The sequence below is a fragment of the Balaenoptera ricei genome, chromosome 9 (genome assembly GCF_028023285.1).
Source record: "Balaenoptera ricei isolate mBalRic1 chromosome 9, mBalRic1.hap2, whole genome shotgun sequence".
Classification (NCBI taxonomy): domain Eukaryota; kingdom Metazoa; phylum Chordata; class Mammalia; order Artiodactyla; family Balaenopteridae; genus Balaenoptera; species Balaenoptera ricei.
This window is the reverse complement of record NC_082647.1, coordinates 94,061,695-94,078,516: the sequence shown is the minus strand read 5'-3', so window position 1 is coordinate 94,078,516 and position 16,822 is coordinate 94,061,695. Positions and strand designations below refer to the sequence as shown.

At 41.5% G+C, this 16,822-nt stretch overlaps 3 protein-coding genes across 6 annotated transcripts in view; 1 reads left to right on the top strand and 2 right to left on the bottom strand.

Annotated features, from left to right (window-relative positions):
• ARMC10 (armadillo repeat containing 10) overlaps positions 1 to 6,230 on the bottom strand; it is a 48,288-nt gene extending 42,058 nt beyond the window's left edge. For 3 of the 4 annotated variants that reach the window (XM_059934123.1, XM_059934125.1, XM_059934122.1), the window contains exon 1: positions 5,740 to 6,230. In XM_059934123.1, coding sequence (XP_059790106.1) covers positions 5,740 to 5,878 — 139 coding nt within the window. In that variant the 5' untranslated portion in view covers positions 5,879 to 6,230. The remainder of the gene's footprint in view (positions 1 to 5,739) is intronic. The other variant, XM_059934124.1, reaches the window with a different exon arrangement.
• A 78-nt stretch (positions 6,231 to 6,308) lies between these two features.
• The window catches only part of FBXL13 (F-box and leucine rich repeat protein 13), a 190,347-nt gene continuing 179,833 nt past the window's right edge, over positions 6,309 to 16,822 (top strand). The window contains exon 1 of the mRNA XM_059932534.1: positions 6,309 to 6,440. Within this exon, the coding sequence (XP_059788517.1) occupies positions 6,366 to 6,440 (75 nt within the window). The 5' untranslated portion in view covers positions 6,309 to 6,365. The remainder of the gene's footprint in view (positions 6,441 to 16,822) is intronic.
• The window catches only part of LRRC17 (leucine rich repeat containing 17), a 171,312-nt gene continuing 167,122 nt past the window's right edge, over positions 12,633 to 16,822 (bottom strand). The window contains exon 8 of the mRNA XM_059934118.1: positions 12,633 to 12,756. The gene's annotated coding sequence lies outside the window, so the exon portion shown is untranslated. The remainder of the gene's footprint in view (positions 12,757 to 16,822) is intronic.

The window sequence follows — 16,822 nt, the reverse complement described above, 5'->3', positions numbered from 1 at the left end:
ACAAACAACAAATGCTGGAGAGGGTGTGGAGAAAAGGGAACCCTCTTGCACTGCTGGTGGGAATGTAAATTGATACAGCCACTATGGAGAACAATATGGAGGTTCCCTAAAAAACTAAAAATAGAATTACCATATGACCCAGCAATCCCACTACTGGACATATACCCAGAGAAAACCGTAATTCAAAAAGACACATGCACCCGAATGTTCATTGCAGCACTATTTACAATAGCCAGGTCATGGAAGCAACCTAAATGCCCATCAACGGACGAATGGATAAAGAAGTTGTGGTACATATATACAATGGAATATTACTCAGCCATAAAAAGGAACGAAATTGAGTCATTTGTTGAGAAGTGGATGGATCTAGAGACTGTCATACAGAGTGAAGTAAGTCAGAAAGAGAAAAACAAATATTGTATATTAATGCATGTATGTGGAACGTAGAAAAATGGTACAGATGAGCCGGTTTGCAGGGCAGAAGTTGAGACACAGATGTAGAGAATGGACATATGGACACCAAGGGGGGAAAACTGCGGTGGGGTGGGGATGGTGGTGTGCTGAATTGGGCGATTGGGATTGACATGTATACACTGATGTGTATAAAATTGATGCCTAATAAGAACCTGCAGTATAAAAAAACAAACAAACAAAACAACTAATACTAAACTTTCATTGGGTTATTTGTATGGAAATATGTTAATATAAATGTTTCAGACATTACATGAAATTTCTAAAAATGTTATATTTGTATTTGTATGGAAATATGTATGAAAATATGTTAATATAAATGTTTCAGACATTAAAAAAAAAATTAAAGACAAAGAGAAAACATGAAGAGCAGTAAGAGAAAAGCAATAAATAACATACAAGGGAATCCCCATAAGGTTATCAGCTGATTTTTCAGCAGAAACTCTGCAGGCCAGAAGGGAGTGGCAGGACATATTGAAAGTGATGAAAGGAAAAACCTACAACCAAGAATACTCTACCCAGCAAGGCTCTCGTTCGGATTTGACAGAGAAATCAAAAAGCTTTACAGACAAGCAAAAGTTAAGGGAATTCAGCATCACCAAACCAGCTTTACAACAAATGCTAAAGGAACTTCTCTAGGCAAAAAAGAAAAGCCCAAAACTAAAAACAAGAAAATTATGAATGGGTAAAGCTCACTGGTAAAGGCAAACATACAGTAAAGTTAGGAAATCATCCACACACAAATATAATATCAAAACCATCAATTGTGAGGAGAGTAGAAATGCAGGATACTGGAAATGTATTTGAGATTAAGAGACCAGCAACTCAAAACTATCAAAACTATCTTGTTTATATATATAGATATACTGCTATATCAAAACCTCAAGGATGGTAACTGCAAACCAAAAATCCACAACAGAAACTCACATGCTTCCTGATTTCAAACTATATTATAGTAATCAAAACAGTATGGTATCGGCACAAAAACAGACACATAGATGTGTGGAATAGAACAGAGAGCCCAGAAATAAACCCACACATATATGATCAATTAATTTATGACAAAGGAACCAGGACTATACAATGGGGAAAGAAGAGTCTAATCAATAAATGGTGTTGGAAAAACTGGACAGCTACATGCCAAAGAATCAAACCAGTTCATCTGTACCATTTTTCTACAGATGAACCAGTCTGCAAGGCAGAAATAAAGACACAAATGTAGAGAAGAAACGTATGGACACCAAGGGGGGGAAAGCAGTGGGTGGTGGTGGTGGTGGTGGGATGAATTGGGAGATTAGGATTGACATATATACACTAATATGTATAAAATAGGTAACTAATAAGAACCTGCTGTATAAAAAATGAAATAAAATTCACACACAAAAAAGAATGAAACCGAACCACTATCTCACACAATACACAAAAATCAACTCATAAAGGATTAAAGTCTTAAATATAAGACCTGAAACCTAGGGGCTTCCCTGGTGGCTCAGTGGTTAAGAATCTGACTGCCAGTGCAGGGGACACGGGTTCGAGCCCTGGTCTGGGAAGATCCCACATGCTGCGGAGCAACTAAGCCCGTGTGCCACAACTAGTGAGCCTGTGCTCTAGAGCCCGCGAGCCACAACTACTGAAGCCCCTGCGCCTAGAGCCCATGCTCCGCAATGAGAAGTCACCGCAGTGAGAAGCCCACGCACGACAACAAAGAGTAGCCCCCACTTGCCGCAACTAGAGAAAAGCCCACGTGCAGCAACGAAGACCCAAAAGCAGCCAATAAATAAATAAATAATAAATTCTTAAAAAAAAAAAAAAAAAAAAGACCTGAAACCTAAAACTCCTAAAAAAAAATAGATGGTAAGCTCCTTGACATGGGTCTTGACATGATTTTTTGGATTTGACCAAAAGCAAAAGCAACAAAAGCAAAATAAACAAGTGGAGCTACATCAAAAAATCTTCTGGGGGCTTCCCTGGTGGCGCAGTGGTTGAGAATCTGCCTGCCAATGCAGGGGACACGGGTTCGAGCCCTGGTCTGGGAAGATCCCACATGCCACGGAGCAGCTGGGCCCGTGAGCCACAATTACTGGGCCTGCGCATCTGGAGCCTGTGCTCCCCAACAGGAGAGGCCGCGATAGTGTGAGGCTCGCGCACCGCGATGAAGAGTGGCCCCCGCTTGCTGCAACTGGAGAAAGCCCTCACACAGAAACGAAGACCCAACACAGCCATAAATAAATAAATAAAAATTAAAAAAAAAAAAAAAATCTTCTGTACAGCAAAGGAAGCCATCAACAAAATAAAAAGGCAACCCATGAAATGGGAGAAAATATTTGTAAATCATATATCTGATAAATGGTTACTATCTAAAATATATTAAAAAACTCAAGCAACTCAATAGGAAAAAAAAAAAAGAAACAATCTAATTATAAAATGGGCAGAGGCTCTGAATGGACCTTTCCCCAAAGACATTCAAATGGCCAACAAGTACATGAAAAGGGGCTCAACATCACTAATCTTCAGGGAAATGCAAACCAAAACCACAATTAGCTATCACCTCACACCTGTTAGAATGTCTATCCTCAAAAAGACAATAGATAACAAGTGTTGGTTAGGATGTAGAGGAAAGGGAACCCTTGTGCACTGTTGGTGGGGATGTAAATTTCCAACCACTATGGAAAATATGGAGGTTCCTCAAAAAATTAAAAACAGAACTACCAGGAACTTCCCGGCTGTCTAGTGATTAAGACTTCGCCTTCCAATGCAGGGGGTGCAGGTTCAATCCCTGGTCAGGGAGCTAAGATCCCACAGGCCTTGTGGCCAAAAAACCAAAACATAAAACAGAAGCAATATTGTAACAAATTCAATAAAGACTTTAAAAATGGTCCACATCAAAAAAAACTTTAAAAAAAATTCTAAAAAAATAGAACTATCACATGATCTAGCAATTCCACTTCGTGATTCCATGAAATCACCACCTTGAAAGGATATTTGCACCGCCATGTTCACTGCAGCATTATTTACAATAGCCAAGACATGGAAACAACCTAAGTGTCAATCGACGGATGAATGTATAAATAAAACGTGATACACACACACACACACACACACACTCACACTCACACATACATACAATGGAATGTTATTCAGCCATAAAAAAGAAGGAAATCCTGCCATTTGTGACAACATGGATGGATCCTGAGGGCATGATGTCCAGAGAAATAAGTCAGACAATGAAAGACAAATACACAATGATCTCACTTTTATGTGGAATCTAAAAAACTCAACTCATAGAAACAGAGAGTGTCATGGTGGTTGCCAGGGGCTGGGGGCTGAAGGAAATGGGAAGATCTGGGTCAAAGGGTACAAGCTTCCAGTTATAAGGGCAATGAGTACTAGGAGTGTAAAGTACAGCTTGGTGACTACAGTTAACCATACTGTATTGTACACTTGAAAGTTGCTAAGAGAGTAGACCTTAAAAGTTCTCATCACAAGAAAATTTGTGGTGATGGATGTCAACTAAACTTACTATGGTGATCATTTTGCAATACATACAAATGTCAAACCATTATGTTGTACACCTACAACTAATACAGTGTTTATCTCAATTAAAAAAAAAAAAGATCACCCTCCAAAACGTAAGGGTGATGCTGACAAAATGGCTATTTCTCGAGTCTTCTTCAAAGAAAAAAGCGTAGCTTCAGGAAGGGGTTGTGAGCAACTTATTTTGCAAGCTGCCTGGCCAAGGTAATGGTGATTTTGGGGGGGCGGGTAGTAAGACTTTGTCAGTGTTCATCGTGTTGAGTAAGTATAAGTGAGAAGGTATCTGAGTTCGGGTCACCTGACTACTTATACAGAAATATCTCTGACACAAAGACAACAAAGTAGGCTTTGGAAGTAAGGGTAAGTCCAAATCTTTTTTAAAATGAATTTTTTCCCCCTTGTGCCAAAAGGGAAAGAAACCTCTCACCCACTCCCTTTTCTGAGAACATTTCCTTGAGCAAACTAGTAATTGTAAATCCTTTGTCTGTCCCTTTGATATAAATATACATCTTTTTAAAAGCTAAGTAAGCCTCTTGCCGGTTTACAACCCAAGAAAATCTTTCTTAGCGGCTTTGGTGTCATCTGAAGTGTAAACATCAAGGAAGATGGAGTCCCCATCTCCTTGTCTCTGTGTGAGTCAGAGCTCGGTTCTTGGCTCTGTGTTGTAACTACGCGGTTATCATAGATACTGAGAAGTCTTATTTTTCTTCTACATAACGGCTATTAGCTAACACAAATACCACCCCAACTACCTGTGAATTTAGAATGAACTATGTGTAGCAAATGGTTCTGTCAAGTTCTCTTAAGGACAAATTACTGTTTATCTTGAGGGCATGTACTTAATATGAAATAGGTTATAGGTTATATCTGGCTGGATACATAAAGGGGTGAGAATTCTTTCTGTCTTTGCAATCCCATTAGCAGATTGCCCGTGATGGGCGCAGCAATCTGGTTTAATGCTTATTCTCTAATAAAGCTATTTAGTTCTTTCCTACATTTGTAGAGAGGAATTTCTTGGTTGGCAGGAGATTTTATTTTTAATTATTTCTGTAACAGCTTCCATGACCTGAAATACCCCCTAGAACATTCAACAAGTTGTTAGAATCCTGAACGCAGCAATCAATTTTTGGACCGAAACCTAATCATGCACTTGTCCGCCAGGAGGGTGTCCTCCATGCAGACAACTGTTCTAATTTGATATACACAGCTATATCTGTATCTCCACGATCTCTCGCATACTTTGCATATATATATATATAGACCACGGCGACTTCAAAGCACCTCCCCTCAGAACTGCCCCTCTGGCGTCTCTTCTTCCAGGCTAACTGCACGCAGAATTTCATCTATCGCTCCAGAATCCCCCTGGTAACACAAAGGCCGGGAGCAAGCTTTAAGGTTGAGAGGCAATCAACACGCTTTTGAGAAACAGTCCTCCGCTGTGACGCCAGGCTCAGACAAGAAAGTCTGGGCAATTTTTCATCCCGGAATTCTGAACAAAGAAATGGAGGCAGGGAACCAGCTCTGAACCCTACACTCACCCAATCAAGTGGAAGATCCGTCTTTTGCACCTGGGCTTCCCGACTTTGCCCTTCTCATCAGCCTCCCTCCCTGGCTGGGCTCCTTATTTACTCCCAGCACTGGAAAGCCACGAGCACCTGTGGCGTCTTCAACCCCCACTCTGGGAAAGCCACAGCCCCAGTCCCCGCCCACCTGCCAGGCACCCCGTGGCCTCACCTGCGGACCGCGAGGGGCGCAGCCGTAGCCCGGGGCCGCCTCGCCGCCGGCCCCGCGTCAGCCTGTAGAAGCAGTAGCAGGCGCCGGCCGCTAGGACCAGGCCCGCCGCCACCCAGCCCACATCCCGGGCGCCGCCCATGCTGCCGCTGGGGCCACGCGCAGCGCTGGGCCTGGCGCAGGAGGGTCCGAAGCCAGAGGGTGCTGTCGCCGTCCGGGTTGTAGCCGACGGAGAAAGGAAATGGGCGACTGAGCTCCGCCTCTCGGAAACCGCCCTGTCGGCCCGGACGCGTCCCAGCGGCTTCCTCGAGTCCGGGCGGGGCGCGGGTGAAGGACAGCGAGACTCGGTGAAGAGCTGCAAGGACTAAACGCCCCAAGAGCACACACCAGGGGCCGCCCCCGCCGCCCGGAGGCGGGTTCCCGCCCCGGCCCGAGGTTCACCTCCCTCCCGGCAGTCCGCGGCCCCAGGGTGGGCGCTCGGGGCAACGCAGCGCCTAGCCCCTCCCCTCTACGCAGCGTGGTTGCCGGGGCAACGCCGAGACGCGCTAGCCCCTAGCCAGGCGCGGCTCCTGCTGCGCGGGGCGTGAAGAGCAGGCGGGAAGCGCGGAGTTTCAGTAGTGCCTCTGGTCATGGCCTCGCTGCGCCTTGCCAGCCCCAGGCTGAGGAACTACTTCAAGGAGAACTACATTCCTCAGGTCTGCGAGGTACTGGAGACAAGTGGCGCCGGAGTTAGAAGAGAAAGGAATTGGAAGAGATTTCCCAGAGGAGGGACTGGGGTTTGGTGGAGAGAGGGAGTGGAGGTTCAGAGGAGCGAAAAGGAAAGGATGAAGTCAGATTTGGGCAGGTCGGCGGTCTGGGCTGAACATACAGATCAGAGAGTTGAAGACGGAGGGGTGACAGTGGCTGAAAGGGGGGAATGGGTGACATCTCCCAGAGAGAAAGAACAAAGGGCCTCAGAACAGAAACCCCAAACTCCAACTTTTAAGTTTTGGACAAGAGGAGCCTGAAGACTAGAGGAGTGAGAATAAAGTGCTGTGGAGACAGACAAGGAAAAGCAGGAGAGTGTGGCTTTATGAAGAGAGTGGGCAATAGTGTGACCTAAGATAAGGAACTGAAAAGGTGTAGTGGATTTGACCCAAGGTGAGTTTGGGTTTTCGGTAGAGCGATGAAGGCAGAAAATAGATTTAAGTTGGCTGAGGAGTGGAAGCTGAGACCTTTAGATGGTAGGTAGTTAGCCCTTTGTGAAGGGAAGGACCGCACAACCAGGACTTAAACACGGGAGGAAGGACTGCCCTTCCCCACCCGCCTTGTGACAGGAGGGAAGGAGGACAAGGGGTGGATAGGTTTTGTAGGTTTGGGGATAGGAAGCCAAGAAAGTTCTCTTCTGGTGACTTCCATTTTCTCTGCTAATATTACGTGAAATATTTGCCAAGAATGAGTATGTTTGCGTGGGGATGGAGGGTGCAGAAAAGGTTTTGAGTAAAGTTATGCGGAGAAGGAGGGAGAGTTAGAAGTCTAGGGAAGGAAAGAGAAGGAGAGCCAGGCGGTGTTGAGAGCCCAGCTTGGGGTAGTAACTCTCCTACGCAGGTGGGAGGGCAATTCGGTATAGCTCCTCCTTTTTGGATGGTAATTTAGAAATATGTATTAAAATGTTAAATATGAATACCCTTTGACCAAGCATTTCCACTTCTGAGGATCCACTTTAGAGACATATTTGCACATGTAACCAGAAGGATGTACAAGTATATTCATTATAACATTGTTGCATAGTGAAAATGGTTATTACCTAAGTGTAAGTAAGGGAACGGGATATTATGTAGAATAAAATATACCTGTACCTTTTGAGAAGAAGGGCTCTCCGTGACATATTAAATTTTAAAAAGAAAAGAAAAAAATGCAAATTGCTTAACAAAATGTCTACTACAATCTAGCTACCTATCTGATTTCATATATGTATGTATATGTGTATATATGTGTGTTTATATGTATATATATGTACATGCATATATATATCTATATTTAAGACAATAATACATGCATAGAACATATGGCAAACTTAACAGCAATGTTTTGGGGAATGGTTTTAGGAGCGAACTCTCATCTTTTACTCCATATACGTCTGTATTGTTTTAATTTTTTTATGATGAGTTTCATTCATGTTTTACCTCTGTACAATTATATTTGAAAATGTGTAGAAAGCATGGTACTCATCTTCCCAGTTATATGATTTTCTCAAGCAGCACTCAGTAAATCAGATGCAGGTACACAAAGAAGAGTTGACTTCATCCAGGATAGGAGTTTGCCAGACATATATAATGGAAGGGCAATGGTGAGGGAGCTAAGCTTTTCAGAGTGCCTGAAGTGATGGGCCAAGGACTCTAAGGGCTGGGTGGGAAATGAGAACAAGACATAATACTGATATGTGGGTAGAAAGGAGAAGTTTGTAAGAGGTGAATGAAGAGGGGTAGAGGGAGTAATTGAGTGAGGGAGCTAGAAAATAGGAGATGGGGGTCAGAAAGTGGAATGTTTGTATAGTTCTCTCTCAGTATCTTCATCTTTTTGTTTTATTAGAACTTTTTCTTGGTCAGATATATTAACACATGACTTCATAGTGTAAAATTCCAAACTTATAAAAAGGAAATGGACTTAGTTTCCAAGGGGAGAACCTGAAAAATCTGTGGATCATCAATTTTCCCTCTTTGAAACCATTTTTGTACTATCATATCAATGCAAGTAGGCCTGGAGGGGTGAAACTATCCTGGGGAGAAAGAGCCTCCTCAAAGGACCTAATACAGTTGTCCCTCAGTATCCTCAGGGTTGGTTCCAGGACCCGCCATGGATATTAAAATCTGTGCATGCTCAAGGACCTTATATAAAATGGCTTAGTATTTGCATACATCCCACTGTATAAATCACCTCAATAAATCATCTCTAGATCACTTATAGTACCTAATCCAATGTAAATGCTATGTAAATAGTTGCCTGCACATAGTGAACTCAAGTTTTGCTTTTTGAAACAATGGAATTTTTTCCCAAACATTTTGGATCCACATTTGGTTGAATCCATGAATGAAGAACCTGCAGATACAGAGGGCTATTTAAGATTCAGGATAAAGCCATTCTGAGTGATGACTCAGTCCAAGTTGGCCATGGAGCAGGTAGCACAACTGGACTCAAGTTGAGGGTTAGGGAACATCAGGGAAGTAGTAACCTCTCCTTGCCTTGCTCTCCACTTGCCATAACAACTACATGGCTGCAAGAGGCATCCCTGGTGCCTCCTCTGGATGAGAGCACCTCTTCCTCAGCAGCCTACCATACTGTTTTGCCCCTAGAGAAAAGAGGCCCTTAGAAGGGCTCCCCATTGCCTAAGACGATATTCTTCTGAGGAGTCCTTCACTCACCTCTGCTACCACGTTACCAGCAGGCGCAAGAGAGCCTCACACACCCACCTTAACCTGGTTACCTGCTTCCCCTAAGAGACTCTCAGGCTGAATCCCATTGTGTCTCATATCCCTGTACATCTATTCGCCTAACCCGATTTTCCATGCCTAGCACTCTTCTAAAACCCATCTTCTGCAAGTTTTGGAATACATCATCTTTCATCACAGATTTCTATGTATATTTAACCTCTTCTGAACTCCACCTACCTGTCCTGAATAAAACCTGGCTGTCTACTTAGGATATTTCCCTGCCAACTTTTGAATAGAGGCTGATTTATTTTTTTTCAATCCTGCTTGATTCACTGGGCTTACTGAATCTGTTGATTGATATTTTTCATCTGTTTTAGAAAATTCTTGGTCATTTTCAAATTCTGCTTCTACCTAATTCTCTCTTGTCCCTCTGGGACTCCGATCATAAATATGGTAGCTTTTTTTTAACTTAGTCCTGCATGCCTATGCCTCTTTTGCTCTATTCTGTTTTTTCCCAATTCTCTTTTCTGTGCTTAAGTTTGGATATTTTTCATTGCTTGTCTTCACGTTTACAGATTCTGTTTTATGCTGAGTCTCGTCTACTGTTAAATACATCAAATGAATCAAATGAGTTCTTAACTTCAGATGGTATATTGTTCAGTTCTAGAATGTCCATTTGATTTTTTTATACATTCCAGTTAAAATTCTTCATCTTTTCATCCATTTTGTCTATCATTTCCTGTTTTCTTTAACATGTTAGTTATTATTAATTTAAAACCATTGTCTGTTAAAATGAATAACTTTGAATTAAATTATTAGAATTTAGTTATTAGAATAGAATAACTGTTCTTTACTCAACTTACTGGTGTGATTTCTGTCTCCTGACTGGACGCTGACTGATACAGAAGGCTTAACTGGAACGCTACACAGGGAACTTTCTGGGGAGTTGGAAAATGACTGAGGTGTAGGTGTATCCATTGTCAGAATTATACAGCTAGGATTTGTGTTGCATTCATGTAAACTTTACCTAAAAATATTATAATTGAGAACAGGTGGAAAAATGGGTGAATATATAGATAATACAAAGATCACAGAATGGTGATAATTGTTGAAACTGGGTGATGGGCACATAGGGGTTCATTATACTATTGTTTACTTTATATATGTTTGAAGTTTTCCATAATAAAAAGTTAAAATAAATGATAGCCATGGCTGGGTGTTTTTTCTCATAATGTATGTAGCTAGGGATGGATGGAATGACAGGCTTGATATGGCTGTGTAGTCATTTTCTGTTAGCTTGCTGTGTCAATTATTCATTTCTGTGTAACACAACTGCAAAACTTCATGGCCTAAAACAACATGACTCATTTAGTTTGCTCAAAAATCTGAAATTCTTGCAAGGTTTTTTAGGGAGAGCTTGTCTCTGCTCCATGTGGTACCATCTGGGGCGGATCAGCAGAGGGTTAAAGATCCACTTTTAAGATGGTTCACTCACATGCCTGGCAGGTTGGTGTCAGATGTTGGCTGGGAGTTCAGTTAGATCTGTGAACTAACTAGCTTGGTTCCTCCATATGGGCCTCTCCATGGGCTGCTTGGACTTCCTCACAGTATGGTGGCTGAGTTCTAAGAGCAGGTGTCCCCAGAGAGAACTAGGTAGAAGTTATATCACCATTTATGACCTAGGCTTGGAAGTCAACATAACATTATTTTCACCTAGATTCAAGAGGAGGGAACATATACCCCACTTCTTGATAGGAAGTGTATCAAAGTCACATTGCAAAAAGAGCTCATGGGATGGGAGATATTGTTATGGCCATTTAAGGAAATACAATCAGCTATATACCTGGCTTGTTCATACAAGGGGAATCTGGGATCAAGTTGGATCTCAAAGTATTATCTGAACGAATAAGATGTGGATTACAACACTATCACCCAGTAAGTGGGTCTCAACCCTTCTATAAATATCCCTTCTTCTTTCTTTTCTATGTTCCCCAGGAGCAGATGTATACTGGACATTAACAAGTTGCCTACACAGCATCTACTTCCCTCTTCCTAATATTTCTTACACTCTTATTCCATAACCTACCTCTTCCCCATATAGCCCATATGCTTCAGGGAAACTGACTATCCCTATCTCTGGGGTTGGACCCTGATTGGCTTATGACAACCAGTACATTCAAGTTCCTGGCCACAATGTTTGTGACTATGGCGGGTGGTAGTGAGGATCGTGGGAGAGGGCAAGATGTGACCTAAACCAGTTCAGATCAGGTTGCTTGGTTGGAATGCTGGGACAGAGACATAGCATCTCTGGATGTTTGTGGGGAAGCATGTAGCCCTGGGAACCACTGCCAATTCTCCTGTGTCCACAAGGAAAGATGGTTTTAGGGTGAGTGGATTCTGAAGAAGGTAGAGTCGGGAAATGGAAAGAAATCAGGCCTCTAGTGACATCAGTAAGTCACTGGGTTAAATTCATCCAAAGCATGATCTACCTTTAGAATTTCTAGTGTAGGAGCCAATAAACTCCATGTTTAGTTGAGGTTTATTACTTGAACCCTAAAGTGTGTGAAGCAATACAAGGGGATTATCTATTATTACGAGATTGCCTAGGTTTGATTCTTGGCTTTGCCAATTACTAATTGTGTGACTTTGAGCAAGTTTCTAAGTCTCTCTGCCTCAGTTTTCTGTGTAGTGAGATTCCAGATGGATGAGAGACAGGCCTTTAGTTTCTAGAGTGGGAGAAAGCGATTGTGAATGGGAAGAACAGGAAAAGAAAATCACAAAATGTGTCCTGAGGCAAATCAAGTTCTGGAAAGAATACATGGGAAAGGTGAGGATCTGGAAATGGAGTCCTTTGTACTATTCACTCTCACATATCCCTTGGAAAGCCTTTGTGGGCTTCTAGAGGTTTGCACACCAGTTTAAAGTCTGCTGGATTTTATGTTCAATTCAAGTTAGGTTAACTTTTTTTTTTTTTTTTTTAAACAACAGATTAGGCTCTGGACACCAGCCAGCCTTTTTTTCTTGGAGGGGATGGCAAGAGTGGTCAGCTAAGAAGGGTACATTTGACCATTTCATCAGCAAGCATTTGCCGTGCATCTACCATGTGCTAGTAGAAAACAGCTTCAACCCCTTGCAGCTATGACTCTGAAGCTGTCTCTAGCTCAAACTTTCTCCTGAGTGCTCTGTGCATTTATCCCTTTGGGTGTCCTACAGACACATTAAAGAAGTGAAAAGAAATAGGCGAAGTTAATTTTAACAATAGATTTTCTACAAACCAGTCTATCCAGGCTATAATCATTTCAACATGGACTCAATATAAAATCATATTAAGTCTTCAAAATTGTGTATTTTACACTTGCAGCACATCTCAATTTGGACTAGCCACATTTGAAGTGCTCAATAGCCACATGAAATTAGTAGCTGCCATATTAGTGCAGGTCTAAAATGCATTAACATATTTAATAAGCCAGAGAAAATTACCTTTGACCCAGATATGATCATTGTGTCTTTGAGAAGGTTGTTGTTTTCACAGGCACCAAGCTTCTGGAACTTCAGGAAGAGTCTGAGTGGCACAGGGAGGGTGGAGCAGCTGTCTAGTCAGGTCGGTCACCTGCAATCAGTGTCACACAGGGGACAGTTGTTCTCACATGCACCAAAATAAATTGATACCTATTTTCAAATCTTCAGGAATCACAGTGATTAGTTTCATATTGTAAAAAATGAACAAAGTGATATGAACATGCTATAGACTGAATGTTTATGTCTCCCCAAAATTCATATGTTAAAACCCAATCGCCAATGTGATGGTATTAGGAGGTGGGGCCTTTGGGAGGTGATTAGGTCATGAGGGTGGAGCCATCATGGATGGGGTTAGAATACTTATAATGAAGACTCCAGAGAGCTCCATAGCTCCTTTCATCACGTAAGGACACTGTCAGAAGATGGCCATCTGTGAACCAGGAAGTGGTGCTCACCAGACACAGAATCTTCCTGCACTTTGATCTTGGACTTCCCAGTCTCTAGAACTGTGAGAAATAAGTTTCTGTTGTTTATTAGTCCCCCAGTCTATGGTGTTCTGTTACAGGAGTCCAAATGGTCTAAGACAGAGAGTAAGTCGTGGACTAACTGTTGCCATGGCTTGTCTCAAACCACAAAACCCTTTAAACCCTTAGCTGAGAAAGACTCCAGAGGAGACTTCGGGGGACATGAGTAGAGATTCAACAAGTGGCCCTGCTATCGTTCTGAATTTTACCATCCCTTTGAGAGTCTCTCTTTGGTTACTGTTATATCTTGCATCCTTATCTAAATGAAGGCTGTCCCAAAAAATGACATATCGAATGTATAGAAAATCATAGATGGCTAGTATCTTGGTTGGCTTGGGCTGCTATAATAAAATACCATAGACTGGGTGGCTTAAATAACAAAAATTTATTTTCTCAGTTCTGGAGGCTGCAAGTCTAAGATCAGGGTGCCAGCATGGCTGAGTTCTGTTGATGGCTCCCTTCCTAGCTTGCAGATGGCTGCCTTCTCACTGTGTCCTCACTTGTCAGAGAAAGAAAGAGAGCAAGCTGTCTGGTGTCTCTTTATATGAGGGTGCTAATCCCATCGTGAGGATCCTACCCTCATGACCTCATCTAAACCTAATTATCTTCCAAAGGCCCCATCTCCAAATGCCATCACATTGGGGAACAGAGTTTCAATATATGAATTTTTTTAAAAAATAAATTTATTTATTTATTTTTGGCTGCATTGGGTCTTCGTTGCTGCGTGCGGGCTTTCTCTAGTTGCGGCGAGCGGGGGCTACTCTTTGTTGCAGGGCGTGGGCTTCTCATTGCGGTGGCTTCTCTTGTTGTGGAGCATGGGCTCTAGGCGTGCGGGCTTCAGTAGTTGTGGCTCATGGGCTAAGTAGTTGTGGCTTGTGGGCTCTAGAGCGCAGGCTAAGTAGTAGTGGCGCACGGGCTCAGTTGCTCCGTGGCATGTGGGATCTTCCCGGACCAGGGCTTGAACCCGTGTCCCCTGCATTGGCAGGTGGATTCTTAACCACTGTGCCACCAGGGAAGCCCCTCAATATATGAATTTTGCAGGGACACGGTTCAGTCTATAGCAGCTAGTGAATGTAAGAAAACTAATTTAACTGCACTGAAAAAAACGAAATGTAGATGAAAATGAGTTATTTTCATCAAATCAACAAAAATAAAAATGTTTTAATTCTCAGTGTTGGCAAGGTGAATGGGACACTCCTGTTGGCTATCAATGAAAGTATAAACTGATAATATCTTTTTAGAAAAGCAATTTTGAGAAATGTATGAAGATCTTCAAAATACACATTTTGATTCTATATTCTAAGGAAATGTACATTTCATCATTAGTATTGACAATATGTATATCATATAATTTTTAATAATGGGAAAAAGTTAGAAACAACCTAAATGTCCAACCATTTATAAATTTTAAACATTTATGGTATAATTTTATGCAATAGGTTATCAACCAACCTCAATACATGATATTTTGAAGAATTTTTGGTGGCATGGAAAAATGTTCGCAATGTAATAACTAGCCAGGAATAAAAAAAAGAGATATAAAACTATATATAGGGACTTCCCTGGAGGCAGAGTGGTTGAGAATCCTCCTGCCAAAGCAGGGGACACGGGTTCGAGCCCTGGTTCAGGAAGATCCTACATGCCGCGGAGCAACTAAGCCCGTGCGCCACAACTACTGAGCCTGCGCTCTAGAGCCCGCGAGCCACAACTACTGAGCCCGCATGCTGCAACTACTGAAGCTGGCGTGCCTAGAGCCCATGCTCCGCAACAAAGAGAAGCCACTGCAATGAGAAGCCCATGCACTGCGATGAAGAGTAGCCCCTGCTCACCACAACTAGAGAAGGCCCGCACGCAGCAGCCAAAAATAAAATAAATAAATTTATTAAAAAAAAAACTATATATAGTATGATCCTAATTTTAATTTTGTAAAAATATATGTATTGAGGAAAGACTGAAATTAAAATTTTTATTAGAGGCTATTTCTGGTTGTCAGTATGATGGTTGATTTTTATTTTCTTTGTATTTTTTTTCAACTTTCCAAATTACATAGAACATATACTATTTTTATGATCAGAAAAAGTTCATATATTTAAACAAAATAATGAAAACAGGCTTATGTGTAGGGAAAAGTGCCTCCTTTTTTGCTTTCCCATACTATTATCAAGTGAACTTTATTGATGGAGAATTAGAAAAAAAACATACAAAGAAAGCATAGGAAGCATAAAAACACTCATTGCTGGCAAGTGCTGGTTTCTCATTCTAGGAAACCAGCTGGCTGGTCAGTTTGCAGGCCTGTGTCTGGTCTCCCTGGGACGAGAGCCCTTTTCCTCTGGCTGTTGTGCCAGCTGAGGTCTCCTGGACACCCTCTTTCCTAGATGGGTCAGCCTCTTTTCCAGCTTACAATGGCACTTTCATAAAATCTTCTCACTCTGCTTTCAGGTAGGCCTGTATGTGACTAATTGCATACTGATAGATTTCCAAAGTTTTTTTTCTTTTTTAGCAGAATCCCAGGGTTCTAAGGACTCCTATGGGGGATGCTCTAGAGGTTAAGAAAGGATCTAGATTATATTTGGGGATTCTCCTGAGTTTGGGGTTTTTTTTAAGATTTTTTTTTTTCTGATTTGAAAAACAAAATTTGAAACCACTGTGATCAATCACAGGAAATAATCTCTTCTTTCATGGTTCATGTCCTCCATGTTGCAGCAAGTGAGTAGACCTCACAGACCATCAGCACCTAGCACAGTGTCATGCAACCTAGGTGTATTATTTATACAACAGATATAAACATAGAGACATCTTTTTAGACCTTGGAGTCAAGTATTGTTTTAAACTTTAATTTTAGATTTGAAAAAAAAAAGTGAACTAAATGATCAAAGACTTGGGAATCTGGTCAATAAAATATTTACTTTCTATATATTATTCTAAGATTTGGCAAAAGTATATTTCAGAAATTCAAAGTTTTTAAAAAAACTATCTACATGTAGACACTGAGAGCCTGTGCCTCGATACAATTGTGGGGAAACTGAATATTGCCTTCTAATTCTTCACTCTCACTATATTCATCGCTTCTCTCTCTGAGAACTCTGAAATACTCATCCCACCACTGTTGGAATCTCCTTCCTTTGAGATATTCCTTCCAAAAGACATTTGTATTTTAAAAGCTATCATTAAGCTAGGAGTCCATACAATGAAGCCCTACTGGTAGAATATCAAACAGTAGGTTATCAGAGGTATTTAGAAATCTGTTTCTCCCTCAATTTTCTACATTCTAGGCAGAAGTCAGCACACTGTCTACAAACAAGGCCTGCCCCATAGGGACCAAAGATGGGCAAGATATTAAGGGTATAATGTCTACAAAACTCTTAAGCCCCTACATATAAAGATTGCATCTGCGAGTGAGAAAGTGTTAGCTCAGGTTTCGGTTTAACAACTAGGAAAGATTAAAGGAGTTTGCAAAACTAGATCTGCCCAGCAGAGGGCATATTTAAGTTACAAACCATGATCTTTATGCAAAGTTTTCTATTTTTAGAAATTAATAAATACATGTTTTTAAAAATTCTTATGCAGTTTTTATGCTTTGTGTTTCTTTCATGATTAAGTTTCCAATCTGTATTTTAAAAAACCGTATTTATT